The 19,778-nt window shown below is 53.9% G+C and overlaps 2 protein-coding genes across 8 annotated transcripts; one reads left to right on the top strand and one right to left on the bottom strand.

Annotated features, from left to right (window-relative positions):
- Nucleotides 1–203: 203 nt before the first annotated feature.
- Nucleotides 204–5,495, bottom strand: PHETA2 (PH domain containing endocytic trafficking adaptor 2). 6 transcript variants are annotated; one of them, XM_040637626.1, is made up of 4 exons: nucleotides 4,629–4,934; nucleotides 3,263–3,344; nucleotides 1,745–2,441; nucleotides 204–614 (listed from the first exon to the last, which is right to left on the bottom strand). In XM_040637626.1, the coding sequence occupies exons 3-4, from the start codon at nucleotides 2,434–2,436 to the stop codon at nucleotides 569–571; spliced, it is 738 nt and encodes a 245-aa protein (XP_040493560.1). In that variant the 5' UTR covers nucleotides 2,437–2,441; nucleotides 3,263–3,344; nucleotides 4,629–4,934; the 3' UTR covers nucleotides 204–568. The 6 variants fall into 6 exon arrangements, with proteins under 6 accessions (XP_040493560.1, XP_040493559.1, XP_040493556.1 ...); XM_040637625.1 differs by having other exon boundaries at nucleotides 1,677–2,441; nucleotides 4,629–4,933; XM_040637622.1 differs by lacking the exon at nucleotides 4,629–4,934 and adding an exon at nucleotides 5,013–5,495 and having other exon boundaries at nucleotides 204–2,441.
- Nucleotides 4,483–14,973, top strand: NAGA (alpha-N-acetylgalactosaminidase). Of its 2 annotated transcripts, none has more exons than XM_040637620.1 (10): nucleotides 4,483–4,600; nucleotides 7,537–7,628; nucleotides 8,473–8,608; nucleotides 9,033–9,204; nucleotides 9,693–9,870; nucleotides 10,223–10,317; nucleotides 10,994–11,155; nucleotides 12,423–12,620; nucleotides 13,707–13,850; nucleotides 14,340–14,973. In XM_040637620.1, the coding sequence occupies exons 2-10, from the start codon at nucleotides 7,613–7,615 to the stop codon at nucleotides 14,472–14,474; spliced, it is 1,236 nt and encodes a 411-aa protein (XP_040493554.1). In that variant the 5' UTR covers nucleotides 4,483–4,600; nucleotides 7,537–7,612; the 3' UTR covers nucleotides 14,475–14,973. The 2 variants fall into 2 exon arrangements, with proteins under 2 accessions (XP_040493554.1, XP_008701156.1); XM_008702934.2 differs by lacking the exon at nucleotides 4,483–4,600 and adding an exon at nucleotides 6,974–7,100.
- Nucleotides 14,974–19,778: the final 4,805 nt, after the last annotated feature.

Genomic DNA, 19,778 nt, shown 5'->3' with positions numbered 1-19,778 from the left:
TCACTTTCATTGACCCTCACAGAGTTGTATTTTTCTTTTTAACATTTAAAATATATAATTCAAATCTATTAGTTGTACTACCTGGATGATTTTGTAATTTGATTTCTTGCCGAGGTATGCGTTATATACAGGCAAATGAAGGGGGTGGGGGGGTTCGCACAAATTGGTCAAGTGATTGTTGAAATAAACTTGAGGAACGAAAGTGAGTAATAAAAACTTAGTGTTTTAATCGTATAAAAAAACCACTGTAACCGTAAAAACAGTAACAAAAGCCTGCAGTATCTGTGTATAAAACAAGGCGCAGTGGGCTGTGGGGCTTCTGCGTGGGGGCTGAGCCCCTCTTCCTGGGAAGCAAGCCCACGGGAATGGGTTCCAGAGCCTGGTGGCCTCTCGGAGTCCTGGACTCATGAGGCTGAGTCCAAGACTCTAGACCTAGTTGGACAGTGTACCCAAGGCCCTAATAAGCGCTCGAGAGGCTAAGAAGGGGCAGGTTGTGTGCGGGCAGAGGGGGGATGTCTTGACCAGGCTCTGCATCTTCCATCCAGCCACTGCTCCACACCCCTCGGGCTCAGGCTAGTCTGGCTGCTGGCTCTCTCCACCCGGTCACTGCCTCCCTAAACAATCAATAAAGAAAACACTCAGTACCACGCTGCTGAGAGTTGCAATGAGAGGGTCTTGGCAGATGTGCACTGGCTGACAAGCAGGACGGTGAATGAGTTCCCAGGCCAGGTTCAGGATCAGGAATGGCTCTTTGGGAGTACCGTTAGGAGAGAAGAGTTAATCACAGGGTGCTGGGAATCCTGTGTCCAAGCTCCCGGAATGACCCAGACTGAGAACCAAAATAACACCTGGCTTCCCCAGGGAGCCCCATTGCCTCCCCACTCCTTTAGCTTCCCACGTGGCAGCTCCAGGAACTAGCTGCTAAGGACAGAATACAGGAAGGATTTCTGCTGACATGTAAAAGCCACCAGCCCCTCCTGGGGCAGTGACCAGCACCATCTATAGACAGAGCAGCCAAGGAGGATCTGGGGGCCCCAACACTTTCTGAGCAGAATCAATCCCCCTTTGCTGGCTGAAGGCCCTCTCCCTCCAAAGGGCCCCACTCAAACTGCAGAGTGGGGGTCCTATGCCCCACCACGCAGGAAGACCTGGGCCCCAGAAACCCCCATGACAATAAATCTACTTTCTCTGACGATGTCAGTCCTTCGAGCCAACACTTCAGCCAACTTCTGGTATTTCAATGTACGCAAGACTCCCTGTGTAGGAAGTTGTGGTTGTAGAGTCTGGCGTGTACCTAAAAAGGCACGGCAGTCTATGGCCACATAATATTCCCTCCTTCCTCCATTTCATTAGTATCCCCTGAGACAGGGGCAGTCCAGCACAGAGGCAGGAGACTTGGGTCTGGCCCTGTGGCTGCTAAGCAAGCCCCCCCTTCTCTGGGCCTCAGGAAATAAAGGGGCTGGAAGGAATGATTCCTTAGTCCCCTCCAGGAACGAGGGTGGATCTGGAACCTGGAGAATGTCTAAAAAGCAGGAAGGAAAGAACTCTCTCAAAAAAAGCAACTTTAAACCGAATAAACATTAAATTGCTGAAAAAGAACTGGCCCTGCAGTCCTGACCGGCAGGATAAGGGCAGAACCCAAAGGGCTGAGGCTCAGGGCCCATCCTGATTCTTACGTTCCGCCTGGCTCCCCCAGACCCTCTGCAGCCACCGCTGCCTCAGCTCCATGATCTCCTGGCCATACCAGTTGTGCAGGGTAGAGAAGTAGGAGGTCTCAGGGAACGAGGGGCTCTGCCTCCTGCCTACGAAGAGGCTGGCAGGGCCCTGCCACTCGGCCAAGCCCCGTCGTGTGGGCCTGCTGCCCCTTTCTTCAACCAAGTCCATGGGGCTGCAATCCTTGAAGAGGGAGTGACCGTTTTCCAGGCCCGAAGACCGGCGGTCAGGAGCCTGGGGCTTCCAGTGGCTGCCAGTGGCCTTCCAGGATGAGTGGCGATGCAAGGCCAGGCTGTGGCGGGCATCGCGCAATTGGCTCTCCAGCTCGCGCACCACCAGGCGCATGTAGCCAAAGCTTGCCCTGGACAGCGCCTTCACCCAGGCCTCCTGCGCCGCGGGCCCATCTGCCGCAAGCAGGTGCGGGCGCACGCCAGGGGCGTCGAAGCGGATGGCGAAGGCGAACTCCTCAGACATGGGAGCCTCGGCCAGCTCCACCGTGCAGCCCTCCAGCACCACCAGGCTCAGCGGGGCCCGGCTCTCACGACTCTCAAAGGAGAACAGCAGGTTGCCTTTGAGGACAAACCAACACCTTCGGCCAGTGCCACTGGGGGTCGGTGGAGTCCCTGGCCCACCCCAAGTGCGCAGAAAGCCTGTATGGTCGGCCGGGGAGTCGCTCAGTGCGTAGTGGGCCACACTCCTCTCATTCAGCTTCATGGCTCCCATAAGAACTGTGAGGGGAGATGGGTAACCACAGGTCAGAAAGGAAGGCAGCCTCTGTGCCCGGGTCAGGAAAAGAACGCTGGCTCTGGAGGAAACCTGGGCCCCTGCCCTGTGGCCTCTACTCACTTGCTGTGTGCCCTGAGGCTGTCAGCGTCCTCATCCATGAAACGCGCTAGTGTCCCTGCCTTTTCTCTCAAAGGGTGGTTGTGAGGGGCATACAAAACACTGGACAGCAGGGGACTCCGAGAGAAGGATAATGTGATTGTCCCAGACCAGGAGGTATGGAGAAGTTTGCTACAGCTTTTTTAAATCCAAAGAAAAAAGCATCAGCTGAGCTGAAATGGACTCTGAACCCGCAGAAATCATTGTGCTTAAACATCCCTCAATCCAGGGATCCCTTAGCTCCAACCCTGAGACCAAACCTCCACGGTTTCTGTGACCCTCCTGGGCCCCTGCCAGCCTCTCATTCATTAATGACACAGTTGTCCTTTAGTTAAGAATCTGTAGCCTTCAGGGCCAGATGAAGGCAGGTGGGGCAGGCCAGCCCCATTCCTTCATTGATGGGGGCTTAGGGACCCGCTCAGTAAACAAGAGTGTGGCATGAACACAAGGCCCGGCTGGGTAGGACCAACCTCAACCACTGAATGTGGGTGCCCCATGGATTGTAAGTGGCACTTAATCCAGCTGTCCTCCTGACGCATGAAAAACAGAGGCTCAGAGCAGTGAAGATGAACAACTGCCCAAGACTGCATGACCAGTGAGAAGCAGAGCTTGGTCTCCTGATGCCCTCACACCTTCTGGGGGCAAGTCTCAGCAGTGACCCACTTACCAGCAGAGCTCACAGCAAGAGGGCGGGGGCCTCTTGTCCAACCACAGGGCTTAGCCCTTTGACTATGTGGTTCCTAGGGCACCTGCAAAACAATTGCCAAACCCCGTCACCACACGCTAAAGGATAAGAACTCCTGCTCAGTCTTAGAGACCCAGTTAAACCACCGCCTCCTCCAGGAAGCCTCCCCTGAACCCTGAAAATCTCCCTACCCACCCACCCACCCAGACCAGGCACTTCAGAGCAATTGACCATCACTTTGCAGAACTCAGTTCCCTACCCCGCAAAAGGCAAGGTCAGAGTTCAAGAGTCCTCAGCTTCCTGCTTTTCCCTTTTAGCACATCACACGGTTTATTTGTGGACTGAAGTCACCTCATCCGTGAGGCCTGCCCTGATGGCTGTATCTAAAGTGCTCCTGATCACAAGGTGACCCAACCAGCAGCCCCCTCACTTCTGTTTTCCTTTCCTTCCCCCCACAATGATCTTTGTGTTTACAGCACTATCCGGAGCCCCAGAATGTCTCAGGCGGGAATCGCCTTGGCTGCTGGTGTAACCTCCAGTATCCAGTCCATCAGGAAGAGGACCTCAGAAAGTACTGAAATGACCAAGAATACAACAGTGGACAAAGCAATGCGTCCCTCCTGGAGCCTACATTCCAGCGGGGAGACACATTGTAAACAGACAAAGATAAATGAATGAGAAAATTAATTAAGAAGTAACGTAAGGCCCGGTCATGATAAGGCCTACGGAGAGAAACAGGGGGGGCCCGCGGGGGCGGGGCCATGCCCGTGGCCGGTCGCGGGAGGCTGGGGGGTGCTCACTGAGGGCCGCCCTGGCGTTGGCCTCACCCCTGTCCTCCCGGTACCGGCACCGGGGCGCGGAGAGGGGCGCCGGGGCCGGAGAAGCAGTGCCCCACTTTACAGGTGCGTGGCGGGCGGGATCAGAGCCGCACAGCCCTGAGAGACCAGCCACACCCGCGTATCTCTGATTCTACTTGTGAAGGAAGCTGGGCGGGCTGGGGCGTGGGACCCAGCGGCCCGGGGCCCCGAGTGGGCCCCTGACCCGCCACCGCCCCCCCGCGGGCGCCGCAGAGCAGCGGCTGCCGCCTCAGTCGCCGGGTCCGCGCAGTGGGGCGGCCCCGCCACGTCTCCGCGGGGCACGCCTTCCCGGGGCCGCCTCCTCCAGAGCCCGCCGGGCCGCGCTCACCTCCGCGCCGCGGGGCGCGCCGACGCCCAGGAGGGCGGCCCGCGGCTCCGGGCGCTCCCTGCTCCGGACCCCGCGCCTCCGGCCCGGCCGGAACGTGGCCGCGGGCGCCGGGAGACCCCTTCCGGGAGGCTCGAGGTACCACCCCCGCCCCTCCCCTGCTCACCCGGCGGTCCGCGAAGCCGCCCCTGGATCCACGCGGGAGGGAAACTGAGGCCCGAGAGGCCCGGACAGAGCTGGTCAGCGGCGGGCGACCTCGAACCCAGGGCCCCACCGCAGGCCGTCTGCGGGCCTCGGGCCCGGCCCACAGCCGGGGGAACTCGGAGTCCTCTTCCCCTCTCCAGCCCCCTCATCCCGCCCGGCCCACTTTTCCCACAGAGCCAAGCCTGGGAAGGCTTCGCCCGGCGCCTCCTCTGGGCGGGCTCCTATCCAGCCCGTGAGGCCCGGCTGAGCTTCCTGGCGGCTCCACCCGGCCCCTGAAATTCTGGCATCTCTGTCTCTGGGGGTTATGCATTTCTGCTTCCGCCACTCCCAGCGGCCTGCCACCCACCCGCGGCCCCCAGGCTCTGCCTGGGGTCGGTCTATTCGTAGGCTGTAGTGAAGGTTGCAGGAGTGCTCAACCACACGCAGGAGGCTAGGGTTCCGACGGCCCACGGAAGCCAGGGAGGTCGGCATATCTGCCCATGAACTTGGGGGTTCCGAGGTCAGAGCTCTAGCCTTTGCAGTTTCCTGCAGCCTAGAGTGTTCTTCCTTCTTGCTCTTGCCCCATTGACTCTAACGTCTCAGGGCTCTTTCACATCAATTAGGTCTCAGCTCAAATGTCCCCTCCCTGACCAGGCGGTGGAAAGTAGCCTACCTTCAAGTCTCTATCACATCCCTGAGTTGTGTTTTCATTATAGCACGAGCCACTATAGAAACTTCGCTATATTCATGCTTTTATTTCCTGTTTGCTATCTGTCTCTTCCCCTGAATTTATTCAGTTAATAATAGAGACCGTAATAAATGTGTTAGAAGGGAGTAAGCAGCGTGGAAAATATAGGAGGGTCAGGGAGCTTGGGAATTGCTAGACTAGGGAAGTTGCAATTTCAAATAGGTTGGTCAGGGTAGGCCTCACTGAGAAGGTGCCCTCTGAATAATACTGGAAGGAAATAAGGGAGCCAGTCATGCCAAAATCTGGAGGAAGAGCATGACAGGCAGGGGGAACAGCTGGTGCAAAGGCCCTGAGACCTGTTGTGCGCTTGAAGAACTGTAAGGAGGACTGTGCGGCAGGGAGTCAGGGAGGAGGGGGAGAGCTGTAGGAGATGGGCAGAGTGTGTGGGTGGGGCTTTGTAAATCTGTGAGTTTCTAGACTGAGATGAACAGCCGTCACGGTCTGGAGCGAGTGGTGATCTGAGTAATGGTTTGTTGTTTTTTTTTAATTAATTTATTTTTTAGGGAGGGAGAGAGAGCACATGAGCAAGTGGAGCGGGGAGGCAGAGGGAGAAGGAGAGAGAATCTCAAGTAGGCTCCATGCTCAGCGGGAGCCCAATCCTGGGCTCCATCTCACGACCCTCAGATCATGACCTGAGCTAAAATCAGGGATGGGAGGCTTAACCTACTGAGCCACCCGGGTGCCCCAACCTGAGCTATGTTTTAAAGGAGCACTCTGGCTGCTGTGGAGAGAACAAATGTAGGTGGAAGCCGACGGGTGACGAGGGTGCTGCAACCAATAATCCAGGCAAGATGTGATGGTTGCTGGGAGAGTGACGAGAGGTGGGTTTTGAAGGTAGAGTGCAACAGGGTTTGCCAAAGACTGGATGAGAGGAGTGAGGGAAAGGGGTGGCAAAGAGGACTCCAAGCTTTTGGCTTGAGCACATGGAAGGAGAGTTGCCATTACCTGAGAAATGGAAGGTCTCCAGTGTTCAGTTTGGGGCCGGTTATGTTTGAGATGCCCAGTGACCGTCCAAGTGAAAGTGCCAAGAATAAAGTGTTTGGCACCTACCTAGTAGTTGCTCAATAAATATTTGATGAATGAAAGAGAAGGAATATGCAGATTGCTTGCCTGGGCCAGTCCAACCGGTGGCTGGCCTGGAGCGTCAGGTAAGGGAGGAGAGTCTCCTGGCTTTGCAAAAACAGTGCCCTACACCTGGTTAGCTCTCTCCCACCCATCTTTCTCGCAGTGCCTATTCAACTTCGACTACTGTTTTTTGAGTGGCTTTCTTTGGGTGGTTCTTCATGACATTTCTTCACTTCCTTTTAACAAAGCAGATATTCACGCCATACTATTTATTAAGCGTCTACATTGTGCCGGGCACTATGCTTGCCTTCAGGGACACCGCAGAGGTGAAAGGACCACCCTCTCCGGGAGCCGTGGTAGCCAGGTCACCCAGTCCTTAAACCTGCTCGAATGGTGCCTGCCGGGGGTGGGCTCGGAGCCGGAGCTCGAGGGGGGCGGGGCTTTGGGAGGTTCGGAGGAGGGCTTATTGGGCCCACAGGGGGCGGGACACGACGTTGCTAGGGGGATTCTGATAGGTTCCGCCGCGGAAGGCGTGCCGCCGTCAGGCTCCGCCCTCCTGGAACGCAGTAGGCAAATCACATTACCGCAGCAGTCGGCTGCCCCAGAGGCAGAAGCGGGTGGCGTTCGGGGGGCGTCCGCAGGGTGAGTTCCGTGAGCTGGGCACTCTGGGGGAGGATCCCCGCTCTGGGGCTGCTGGGCTGAGGTCCTTGGGGGCGGGGGGTGGCAACCCAGACCCGGTAGGAATCCGAAGCCTGGTCCCAGCCCGACGCCTCTGTTCTTCCCGGGCGTCCCAGAGGCGATCGGTGCCTTTTTGTGGCCCCGACCCGGCGGAGGGCCGCCCGTGGGCGCTCGGGGTTCCCAGCACTACAGAGAGGGTGGGGTCTAACGTCTGAGACACCTTGTTTAGTATTTCTGAGGAATCCGCGGGCTCGGGGAAGTGATGGCTGGGGGTTGGGGGCGGGGGCTGGTGGGCAATTGAGGGCGACTTCGGGACGGAGTGGGGGATCCACGCCCGAGGCTGAGGGCGGCAGAGCTAGCGAGGCCGTAGTGACCCCAGTGCTTTTCTGTCGTTTCTTAGCTTCCAAAGTCCAACATATAAAGCTGGTAAAAGCAGAGCAGATCTGATCAGGTCCTGAGACGCGGAGTCCAGAGCAATGTTGCTGAAGACAGGTACCTACGCGGGTGGGGGTAGTTTGGGGAGGGTAGGTGACCCATTGCGGGTAGGGGCTACCTGGAGGAAGTTCCAGCCCTCTGGTTTCTGGGCCTCCTTCCCTGATGTGGGTATGTGGGGAGACATGTTCCTCTTATTCTTGGAGCTGGCCCAGAAAGGAGATGCTCCCCACCTAGGAATCAGTTCCCCTCCAAAGAGGCCTCTTCGTTTCTCATCCTCTCTCCCTCGAAGTGCAGAAGTCCTATTTTATGTGTTATCAACATGGCAGAGAACAGCCCTGTAAAGTCAGTACAGTAACCTCATCTTATAGATAAGGAAGCAGGCCTGAGGGGGCAAGGGTTCACCCAGATGAGCTGGCTAGGTGCAGGTCCAACCTGGGTGACCCCTTAAGCCCTCCTGAGGCCTCTTGGGGGGGGGGGCGGGATCTGTGGTGGAGAGCAAAGAGCTCTGGATGGGAGTCAGGAGACCTGGAGTCTGACTACCATGTTCTGTCAAGTTGTGTGTCAATGGGGGGAGCTGGTCAAGGTATAGAAAGGATACAGCCTCAGGTGTGAGTTTTTTACAAATTCAGCACTGCGGTGGCAACAGCGAGTGGGGACTCAGCCCTCAAACACACTGCCCTGCCCCAGGCACTGTGAGCCCCCTCACTGTGACTGCCGGGGCCAGCAGCCGCAGAAGAGCTAGTTTTGCCTTAAGCCCAGTCACAGAAGAGCTAGTTCTGCCTTAAGCCCAGGAGTCTGGTTTCCCTAAGGGCTCTGCAGAGCCAAACAGCATATGGATGGGGTAGCGTGAGGGCTGGGGCTATGGGAGCCGCTGACAGTCATCCTTCCAACCCCCCTGCAGTGGTCTTGCTGGCCCTGGTGGCCGAGGTGCTGGTGCTAGAGAATGGGCTCCTGCGGAAGCCACCCATGGGCTGGCTGGCCTGGGAACGCTTTCGCTGCAACACCGACTGCGATGAGGACCCAAAGAACTGCATCAGGTGAGGAAGGCCCACACCTCACAAGCCTTGCCCAAGACCCAGCAGAGGGGGGGGAAGAGAGCGGAGGGTCAGCTAGAAAAGAGGGTGGGGCAGAGCGCCCCATCCCAGAGAGAATGCAGCCGGAGGTGACTTTTGGGACATCAGAGACAGCCTGTGACCTGCGTGGGGCCTTGGTGGGAACTGTCAGGCCAGTGCGGCAGGGGCATTGTGGTGGACCCAGCCCCTGAGGCCACTGAAAGGAGATAATTGTGAGAGCCAGGCTGGCTCAGTCTTGCAAGCCTGGGGACCCAACCACTCCTTTCATTCCACCCTGATGATGGCTCTTATAGCTTGGATTCACACTCAGATTATCTGAGAAGTCTGAAAAGCTCTGAAGAAGGGGGTGGGGGGTCACTGAGCTGCCCCATCCTCTGCCTCTCACCAGTGAGCGGCTCTTCATGGAGATGGCCGACCACCTGGCACAGGATGGATGGCGGGACCTAGGCTACACGTACCTTAACATTGACGACTGCTGGATTGGTGGGCGTGACGACAAAGGCCGCCTGGTGCCCGACCCCAAGCGCTTCCCGAACGGCATTGCCTTCCTGGCTGACTATGTGAGCCCCACCCCAGCCCTGCCCTTTAGCTGGGGGTCCAGACCACACTCCCTCTCGCCCCAACTGGCACCACTTCACTTAGGGTTCATTTCCACAATCCCTGCTTGAGAAACCAGTCTGGTGGGGGAAACAGATAAACGAACAGCTCATTTTGGCCCACTCTGGTGGGTAAGAGCCAGGAAAGGCATCTTATTCAGCCTGGGATTTCAGAAAAATTCACAAGAGGAGGCAGTTCTTGAGCTGATACAAGAAGAGATGGCATTCAAGGCAGAGGGGATGGCAGAAGCAAGGCCTAGAAGCCAGCAACTGCCCATGGGAGGTGTGTGTAGGAGTGAGAAGGACCATGGTTGGCAGAGGCCAGGCCAGCAAACTGAGACCCTTTCCTTTGGACAGCGGGGAGCCATTGATAGTTTTATAATGGGGCCTGGTCAGATGTGCCTGTGAGGTGGCTCCCCGCCTGAGCCCGCAGTGTCCTCAACCCTCCACAGGCTCACTCCCTGGGCCTGAAGCTGGGCATCTACGAGGACATGGGCAACTTCACCTGTATGGGCTACCCAGGCACCACGCTAGACAAGGTGATTCAGGACGCTCAAACCTTTGCCGAGTGGAAGGTGGACATGCTGAAGTTGGATGGCTGCTTTTCAACCCCCGAGGAACGGGCCAAGGGTGGGTCCTCAAGCTGGCTGGGGGCCATCAGGTAGACAGGGAGGGGCGGTCATGGAAAGCTCACAGGTGCCCACCTGGCTAAGCTTGAGCTCATCTGCCCGTATGCCCGCTATGGGGTAGTATTTCCCAATTCCCTGCACCAGAGGCTGGGGGCATTTTTGCCTCCCAGGCTTCCTAAGATGGGTTGGCACCATGCCCCTGCCAAGGAAGTGTGTGCAGCTCTGGATACAGGGGGAGGCACCTCCTCTTTTGAGCCTCAGTTTCCTTACATTTGGTGGGAGGTTTGGGCTGAGGCCTCAGATTTCCTCCTGAGCCTTCTCAGTCCTAAAATGTGGGGGTTGGGCTTCTCCAGGGTACCCCAAGATGGCAGCTGCCCTGAATGCCACAGGCCGCCCCATTGCCTTCTCCTGCAGTTGGCCGGCCTATGAAGGGGGCCTTCCCCCAAAGGTAAGCCATTCTGTGCACCTGCCCGGCAATGCACCCCGCACCCGAGCCTCCCTGCCTCCTGTGCAGTCAGGGCTGCTCTCATCATAGCTGTCCATGTGCTGATTTGTGGGTCTAAGAGAGGGTTATAACTGCCCCAGGGGGGCCTCAGCCAGCCCTGGGTCTAGAGAAGAGGAAACACTTGTGAGGTGGGCTGAAGGGATGGGTGTCCAAGGCATAGGAACCACATGTCATGGGCTGACATATATCACCCAGCAAGTTTGCAGTATCCTGGTTGTACTGAGTGGGCCAGGAGATCCAGAAGGCTGGTGAGGCCAGGCAGGTGGAGCTGAGCCTCCCCAGGGGCCCTCCAGCACCTAGGACACTAGAAAGGGTGGGATCAGACCAGCAGACCTGAGGGAGAGTGCTGGCAGGTGGTGGGACTCACTGAGAGAATACAGGGGCGGGAGTGCGGTGGGGACGGTTGTGGGTACACCAGCCTCGGCCCATACCCTGGGCTCGGCCCCAGGTGGCATGAGAGGGCAGGGGAGACCTGTCTCACCCTGATCTGGCTCAGGGCCTGTTCTCTTCGCCCTCCCCCACCCTCCGTGTCTGCTGCCGAGGCTCCTCAGCCCCTGTGCCGGCCTGAGGCTGCAGGGCGTGACTCTGGTGCTGGGCTCTGCCTTCCCCCAACATCCAGGTGAACTACACTCTGCTGGCAGAGATCTGCAACCTCTGGCGCAACTACGACGACATCCAGGACTCGTGGAGTAGCGTGCTCTCCATCCTGGACTGGTTTGTGGACAACCAGGACATCCTGCAGCCGGCGGCAGGCCCTGGGCACTGGAACGACCCAGACATGGTACCAGCATGGAGGGGGATGGCCATGACAGACCTGCGCCCCACTGCCCTGTGCTGTCTTCCTGGATGCTCGCCAGGTTCTAGATCAGTGTCTCTAAAACGTGTCCTTGAGCCAGCCGCCTTAGACTCACCACCACGGGAGCTTGTTTACATGGCTGTTCCCAGGGCCCCACCCCCACCTTTTGGATCAGAATGTTCGAAGAGGGCCTCGCAATGCCCATTGTTAAGCATCTCCCCAGGCAGTTCTGATGGTTCTTGAAACCTGAGGACTGGTCAGTAGTGACTCTTGTGTGACATTGCTCCTCTGGAGGGTGAAGATCACGAAGAGTGCACACCCTCCTGCCGGTCCCTCCCCGGACCGCCCTGCCCCGAGCCCTGGTGCCCTCCCGCGGGGCCTCCACAGGCGGAGTTGGCCCCTCGTACCTACCTCACTCAGAGCCCTGGTGACTTACAATTTTTTGCAATTTATCTTATGACTTTATAGCTACCTCTTCATTTAGCCAACAAGCATATACTTCCAGTGATGGTTATAATAATTACATTATTGTACATATTAGTATTACATAGGCCAGATAGACGCCTAGAGAAACAAATTGGCCTGCCGTGGAGTTCTAGTTCCCTCTCTGCCACTCATCCTTGGGAAAGTGACTCCGTTTTTTCTGTGCTTCAGTTTTGTCAATTGGAAAATGAGAACAGCTACCTCATATAGGGTTGTTCTGAGTATTGAAACGGATGGTCCTTTAAAACGCTCGGCACTGCTTGGCGCACCCGCACCGTGGCTGTTCAGTTGGTATCACTAAATATGTAACCGTGTTGCGTTAGCAATAATTGTGTCCAGTCTGTGGATTGGTCAGGAAGTCCCCCTTGGTCCTGTCACCTGTGGCTGGGCAGGTGGGTGCTAGGGGCAGCAGCAGGGACTCTGTCCAGGTCTGGTTACCTACTGCTTCCATCTGACTGTATTTCTTGACTTTGGTGTTGCGGTTTATAAACACTTTTGGCAACGGGATCCCACTGGATCATCTGAACGACCTGTGACGTGGCCAAAACATAGTATCACCCCATATTCTTGGTGAAATAAAAAGCTGAGGCTCACAGGGAGAGTGCTCTGCTCACCCCAAGGCCACACACTGGGAAATGTTCACAGACCCAGGCCCCACAGGCTATCCTCCTCCATCTTCTCTTGCCTTGGCTACATGTGTAGGGTTGGGCCCCGTGCCCACCTCCCTGGAGAGGACAGAGCTGACTGTTCCTCTCCTCTCTGCCCCCAGCTGCTTGTAGGGAACTTTGGCCTCAGCTTTGAGCAAGCCCGGGCCCAGATGGCCCTATGGACGGTGCTGGCAGCCCCCCTCTTCATGTCCACGGACCTGCGTACCATCTCTGCCCAGAACATGGACATTCTGCAGAATCCACTCATGATCAAAATCAACCAGGATCCCTTGGGCATCCAGGGACGCAGGATTCTCAGGGTACTGGGGTGTGGGGGGAGGGAAGGGGAGGCCGAGGGACTGGGCTCCCCTGAGAACAAGGCTGGAGGCCTGGAGGTCATGGAGGGCTGGGCCTCTGAAATCTGCTCAGCCCTCCTTCCTGGTTGCATTCAGTCAAGGATTCTACTGGGAGCTGCTCCAGACGTCCCCCGCCTTTGCCTGAGAGCAAGGCCAGAGCAGGACAGCTCCTGGGATCTGGGGAAGGGACACATCACCCCACAAGTGCACACAGGACAGTGGGGCCCCTCCGTTTGGAAGTACAAGACTTTTGCGCACATCCCGTGATGTCTGGCAGAGAACCAGGGCTTCCCTCCGGAGCTTAGGAGTTGTCTGAGCCAAGGAATGCAACTACTACTAATACTAGACTAGCACTGACTATTTATTGAGAACCTACTGTGTGCTGGGCATTGTGGGTACCTTTTCTCAGGTGAATACTCCTTCCCTCTTTTACAAGTGAGGAAACTAAGACTTGAGGAGTCTGAGTTACCCAAGGCCACACAGTTGGTAAATGGTACAGTAGAACTTAACTCCAACGGTAGAGCCTCAAAGCTTGTGCTGCTTGCACAGATCCTCACCTCTCTAGTTAAATCCACACAACTTAGAGAAGGCACATACAGAATGGGTGAGGCCAAGAGGAGGTAACTAATCCCTGCTGGAGGGGCTTATGGTGGAACCAGGCCCAGGGACCTCCTGGAAGATGGGGCTTCACCCTCTGGGCTGCTCAGGGCAGAGTTCATTTTTCTTACTGGACAGCTTCCTCTACTCCAGTGCCAGCAGCTGCCCACATCTAACCCTTGCCTTATCCTACGAGCTCTCCGAGACAGGACGTTATACAGCATTTGTCTCTGTGTTCTAGCATGGGGCCTGGCACACAGGAAATGTCAGGGAGCATCTGCAGAGTCAGGCAAGAATAAGTTGGGATGCTGGAGGGCTGGGGTATCCCCCCAAACTTCTGCATGACATGGAAGTGTGGGCTAGGGAGACCCAGAGCTCAAAGGAGGGCTAGGGAGGGGATTTCAGGGCCTGCCTGAGCAGCAAGGCCAGCCACTAGCCACGTTCTGTGCCCAGGAGAAATCCCACATCGAAGTGTTCGTGCGGCCCCTGGCCAATGAGGCCAGCGCCGTGGTCTTCTTCAGCCGCCGGACGGATACGCCTTACCACTACCACTCCTCCCTCGGCCAGCTGAACTTCAACAGCTCCAGCGCGTACGAGGTGAGTACCCTGCCACCTGCAGGGCTGCGGGTTTTCCTGGGAGGGGGTTGCTGGGAGTGGTGCTCACTTGTACGCGGCCCCCCCCAGGCCTCGGACCCTGGGTCCTCTGGCAGGAGCCCGAGGGGAGCTGCAGGCATGCAGGGCGGTGGCTGGTACCCTTCTCTGCACTGGTGTTTTCGAGCTCTGCAAACAGAACTACTCTGTATAACTAAGGCCTGGGCACCGAGGCTGCGTGCGTCCCCTTATTGGTCAGTCCTTGGCGGCACGTTCCTCAGGTTGTCCGTGGGCTGGGGCTATCACCACTGCCTCGTTTGGGCAACTGCTGGCTTTGCCAATGGACAAGTCGTGGGAGGTGCAGGGCTCCCACTTCTGTGGGGCATCCCGGAGGCCCACCACAGACAGGCCGAAGTCCAGGCTTTCCTGCCCTCGGAGGGGGGCTCTGTGCAACTATTCTTATAGTGGTTTTGGCGATGTCTCCTCCCACTGCAGGCCCAGAATGTCTACACGGGTGACGTCATCAGTGGCCTCCACTCTCAAACCAACTTCACAGTGATCATCAACCCCTCAGGGGTGGTGATGTGGTACCTGTACCCCATCAGGAAGCTGGGGACGCCCCAGCACTGAGGAGCTGAGACCTGTGACAGGCTGTGGCGGCGGCGCTGAGCCCAGACTATGGAGCCTCCACATGCCGAGGCCCGAAGGCGGGGTTCTCTGATACCCAGGCCCACTCGGTGACTTGGCCCCATCAGACCCAAAGTGCAATCTCAGGGCCAGGTTCCATGCCCTGCCCAAGTGTGAACCTTCTTGGAAACTTGTCTTGGGGCAATTTCCTGTGGCCTTCCTGGCTTCTACTTTGTCTGCGCGGCCCCACAGATGTTACTGAGCAACTCAGCCAGCCTCCTGAGCCCCCACGAGCAGGGGATTGATACCCTCTGACCTTTTGTCTACTCTGAAATCAGGATTTGGGATTTTTCTTATGATTAGGAGTGGAGATCTGACCTCTTGTCAGGAACTCCCATGAATTGTGTGATTGGTTTTCCTGCCTGGATAAGGCCTCGCAGGCTGACACCACCTAGGTAACCTTGATTCCGTCAGGTTACCAATAAAGCTGTTCTTCAATCGAGTGGTTGCAGTGTGGACCTGGGGCCACGGGCACCTTCAGTGAGGGACTCCGGGTGGCAGTACACAGGGTGCTGGTTTCACATCTCACCTCGCATGGAAGGTGTGTGGCATCCTCTGGCTCGTCATTTTCCAGAGTGACCTACAGATTGTACTTCCTAGACATGCCAGACTTGCCTCTCACCAGGGAGCCATCCTGCTCTGTCCCACACAGCCGTGGCGATGACCCAGCGAAGCAGAGTAGCAACGTTCCCAGGCCCTTTATCTTGTGCACCCCTTCCCCACGCCACTCAGACTCCTCAGCCCTCCTGCTGCAAGAGCCCGATCTGCTAAGGATTTTGCATTACTATCTTTGGCACCTGTCAGCTCATGTCCCCCTTTCTGACAGGGCTTCATTCAGTGGCACTCTGGAGCGGGGTGCCAGTGAGGGGGTCAGCTACCCTTTCTCCCACAGGGCCATGACAGCTGGGCCTCTGCCTGGCAGTGCCCCAGCCCCTCCCTCGGTTTCTTTTTTCCTAACCTGGCTTCAGAGTAGGTTCAGTTCCCCCAGCTGTGTCCAAAGACAAGTCGAGGGGTTCTTTGTGTCTTAAAATGTATTTCCTGTTCCTCCTCCTCAGCAAAGTAAAAGAATGGCAGGTTCTTGACTGCCTTCCTTTGGTTTCTATTTCCCAAGCCCTGTTCATTTAGCTAAGGCCACAGGGGACCTGTGGTCCCTGGTGGCTCTTGTCCCCATTTGGAAACCTGGCAGCAGAGCAAGCTAGGTAGGTTTTTCTTGGGCTTTGAATGTGGGAGCACCCAGTGCCCCAGGCCTTGCACTATTTTGCCCTGTGGGAACTCTTCTGGGTAGATCTTCCATGGCTCCTCCCTCAGGGTTTGAGTTCCTTTATAGGAATATGGTAGAAAGAACTTATAGGTGCGTATTTTACAATGTCATTTAAGATTACTGAGGCTTCATTGATTGAGTCTGGGGTCATCAGAGAGAGCTCCCTTTTCCCAGCTGATGTCTTAAGGCTGTGGGTCACTTAGAAGGTCAGAAGCCCACCTCCTCCCTTGGAGGCCTCTGCCCTTGGAGGCCGGTCGCCGCTGCACAGCTCCAGCTTCGGATCTTGATCACAGTCCTGTTCAAGCCTGGATGGAATGGACTCAGCTGGGAACAATTCTTTGGCCAGTCCTAGGAAAGAAGTCTTTCCCACCACCCTGGGATGTGGCAGGGATGGTGGTTAAGACCATGGACTTGGGAGTCAGGGTTAGGGAGCAGCCGGGACTTGACCAGTCAGTTCATTTGCCTTCCAGACTGAGATACGGTTACATGTCTTCACTTGTGGTTCTCTCTTTAGCCTTCATGCTCTCGATATCACACCCTGCCTATCTTCCAGGCGTTGTTTTACTCCCTTCTACCCAAAGCCAGTTAGGAGCTCAATTATTTTTTCCCAATTCAAGGCATCCTTGTTTGGACCCAAGGGTACATCTCATCTTTTAAGAAACACTTTGTTATAGAAATTTTCAAACACAAAAATAAAATGGTGAACCCCCATGACCCAGTTCTAACACCCGTCAACGTGTGCCAATATTTCATAGCTGTCTTCCCATACATACTTTTGTGAGCTGGAGTATTAGAAAGCATATCAAAGAAAACTGTAAATACCACTATGTAGCTCTAACAGGTCTTTAAAAATATTTGTGACCTTAATACAATTTTCCTGGCCACCAAAATAAAGTTTTTAATAATCTAATAACCATTCTGTGTTCAGTTTTTGCCAACTGTCTCAAAATACCTTACTATAGTTTCTTTGAATCAAAATGCAAGCAAGGAATCAACAAAAGTGGTCCAGTAATAACCACCAAATGTTTGTTCCCTCCATAAAAGCAATGAAAAACCTGCCACATGTTATCAGAATCAACTTTTACAGAACTCTGGAAATTAATCAAAAGCCTCCAGCAACCCAGAGTGCCTTCAGTTAAGACAGGGAGTAGAACCTTGGTAAGAACAACAAGCTTGGTGATTCATTAGTTGACTCTACCACTAGATTTTAAATCCGCTATATTAAATATGTTCACAGAGCTGAAGGAAACCATGTTTCATGAAGAGCTAAAGGAAAGAATAGAATAATGTCTCACTAAATAGAGAATATCACTAAAGAGATTGAAATTACAGAAAGGAACCAAATACAAGTTGAAAAATACAATAACAGGTTTAAAAACAACAACAACAATTATTTGACATGCCCAGGCAGAAGAAATCGGCAAGCTCAAAGATAGGTCCATTGAAATTCACCTGTCTGAGGAACAGCAGAATGAAGAAAAATGAACGGAGGCTCAGAGACCTACAGGACACCATGCAGCACAGCAACATACACAGAAGAGAGAGAAAGGGCAGAAAGAATATTTGAAAAAATTATGGCTACAAGTTTCCCCTATTTGATGACAAAAATTAAGCTACACATCCAAGAAATTCACGAGCTCCAAGTAGGATAAACCTAAAGGGATTCAGCCCTAGACAGAACCCAAACTCTAAAAAGACAAAAAGAGGATTTTAAAAGCAGCAAGACAGAAGCAGACCAGCACATACTAGGGAAGATACTTGAGATGAATGAAAATGAACATACAGCGTACCCCAAACATGAAAACACAACATACCAAACCTTATGGACTGCAAGTAGGGATCAGAGGGAGATCTGTAGCTGTAATTTGCTTATATGAAAAAGAGAAAAGACAACCCAAAAAATGAAAGAAAATGTCTGCAACAGACATGTCATATAAGGGACTTATGTTAAAATACATGAAGAACTCTTACAACTCAATCAAAAGACAACCCCATTTCAAAATGGGCACAGGATCTGAACAGACATTTTTCCAAGGAAGATAAGCAAATGGCCAGTGCTCCACATCACTAACCATTAGGGAAATGCAAATAAAAACCACAAGATACCACTTCACACCTAAAAGGATGGTTAGAATAAAAAAGTCATAATTGTTGATAAGAATGTGGGGAAATGAGAGCCCTCATATGCTACTGGTAGAAATGTAAAACTGGTACAGCTCCTGTGGAAAATGACCTGGCAATTCCTCGAAATGATTAAATACAGGATTACTATACGACCTGGAAATTCCACATCTCAGTATACATGCAAAAGAAATGAAAACATATGTCCGTAAAAACCCCGCACACAGATGTTTATAGCGGCATTATTCATAGCAGCCAAAAGGTGGAAACAACCCAAATGCCCACCAACTCCGGAATGAATAAACAAAATACGGTTAACCATACAATGTAGTATTAGTCAGCCACAAAATGGAGTCAAGTACTAACACCTGCTACAACATGGACGAACCTTGAAAACCTTATGCTAAGGGAAAGAAGCTGGTCACAAAAGACCGCATATTATATGATTCCATTCCTCTGAAAGTCCGGGATAGGGAAATGTGTAAAACAGAGAGTAGACTAGTGGTTGCTTAGGGCCAGGTGGGGAGGGTGGTGGGATAAGGGATAACACTGAAGGGTACAAGGCTTCTTTTTGAGGTGATAAAAATGTTCTTGACTTGACTAGAGCAATGGTTGCACATATCTGTGAATATACTAAAACCCATTGAATTGCACACATTAAATGAATGAACTATGGTTACGTGAATTATATCTCAGTAAAGCTGTTAAAAAAAAATTCACACCAAGGGGCGCCTGAATGGCTCAGTCGTTAGGCGTCTGCCTTCGGCTCAGGGTGTGATCCCGGAGTTATGGGATCGAGCCCCACGTCGGGCTCCTCTGCTGGGAGCCTGCTTCTGCCTCTCCCGCTCCCCCTGCTTGTGTTCCCTCTCTCGCTGGGTGTCTCTCTCTCTGTCAAATAAATAAATAAAAATCTTAAAAAAAAAAAATTCACACCAGGGGCGCCTGACTGGCTCAGCTGGTAGAGGGTGCGACTCTTGACCTCGAGGCTATAAGTTTGAGCCCCATGTTGGCTGTAGAGATTATTTAAAAATAAAAATTTTAAAACAACAACAACAAAACTCACACCCATATCCACTGCAGTATTAAGCACAATAGTTAAGACACGTAACCCAAAAGTCCATTGATGGATGAATGGATGAAGAAATGAAGTATATACATACATATTATTCAGCTTAAAAAAGAAGGACATTCTGTCACATGCTACATGGATGAACCTTGAGGATACACTGAGTGAAATAAGCTTGCCACAAAAAGATGGACACTGTGTGATTCCACTTACGTGAGGTATCTAAAGTAGTCAATTTTGTAGAAACAAAGTAGAATGGTAGTTGCCAGGGGTTTGAGGGAAGCGGGGAACGGGGAGTTGTTCAATGGGTATGGAGTTTCAGTTCTGCACGAGAATGTTCTAGATATCCACTGCACAAGAATGTGAATACAGTTCACACTACTGAAATGGACTTCAATATGGTTAAGATAGGCTTTACGTTATGTTTTTTACCATTTTTTTTAAAAAAGAGATATATCCCTGAGACTCAACCAGAAGATGTCCAGCATTTAGGGGTGGTGGCTGTGGAGAGGCCCAGGTCAGCAGGGTCCAACAAGGCTAAAAGTAGTACATGGGCTCGTGAAGAATATGTTTAGTCTGGGTCACAAACAGGACAGCAGGACTCCCCACGAATGCAATGGGGCGTCCCATCCAGACGTGCACGTCTTCCCACCCTAGGATGCCTAAGAGGAGGAATGAAGAAGAATGGACCTGGGTGTCATGAGGAAGGGACACCCTCCTGCCACCGGAGATTGTGCCAACTTCCCAGTAATGATTCTTCCTCTACTTCCTTCTTTTTCCAGACTCCTGGTAACATGCA

Source organism: Ursus maritimus, unplaced genomic scaffold (genome assembly GCF_017311325.1).
Source record: "Ursus maritimus isolate PB19 unplaced genomic scaffold, ASM1731132v1 scaffold_21, whole genome shotgun sequence".
In the NCBI taxonomy this organism is placed as follows: Eukaryota; Metazoa; Chordata; class Mammalia; order Carnivora; family Ursidae; genus Ursus; species Ursus maritimus.
This window is presented reverse-complemented; position numbering and strand designations above follow the sequence as displayed.

Coding starts and splice junctions, on each gene's coding strand:
- NAGA (XM_040637620.1), top strand. Junction 8,609..9,032: donor GACCCAAAGAACTGCATCAG/GTGAGGAAGGCC, acceptor GCCTCTCACCAG/TGAGCGGCTCTTCATGGAGA. Junction 12,621..13,706: donor AGGGACGCAGGATTCTCAGG/GTACTGGGGTGT, acceptor TTCTGTGCCCAG/GAGAAATCCCACATCGAAGT.
- PHETA2 (XM_040637622.1), bottom strand. CDS start 2,436: ATGGGAGCCATGAAGCTGAATGAGAGGAGTGTGGCCCACTACGCACTG.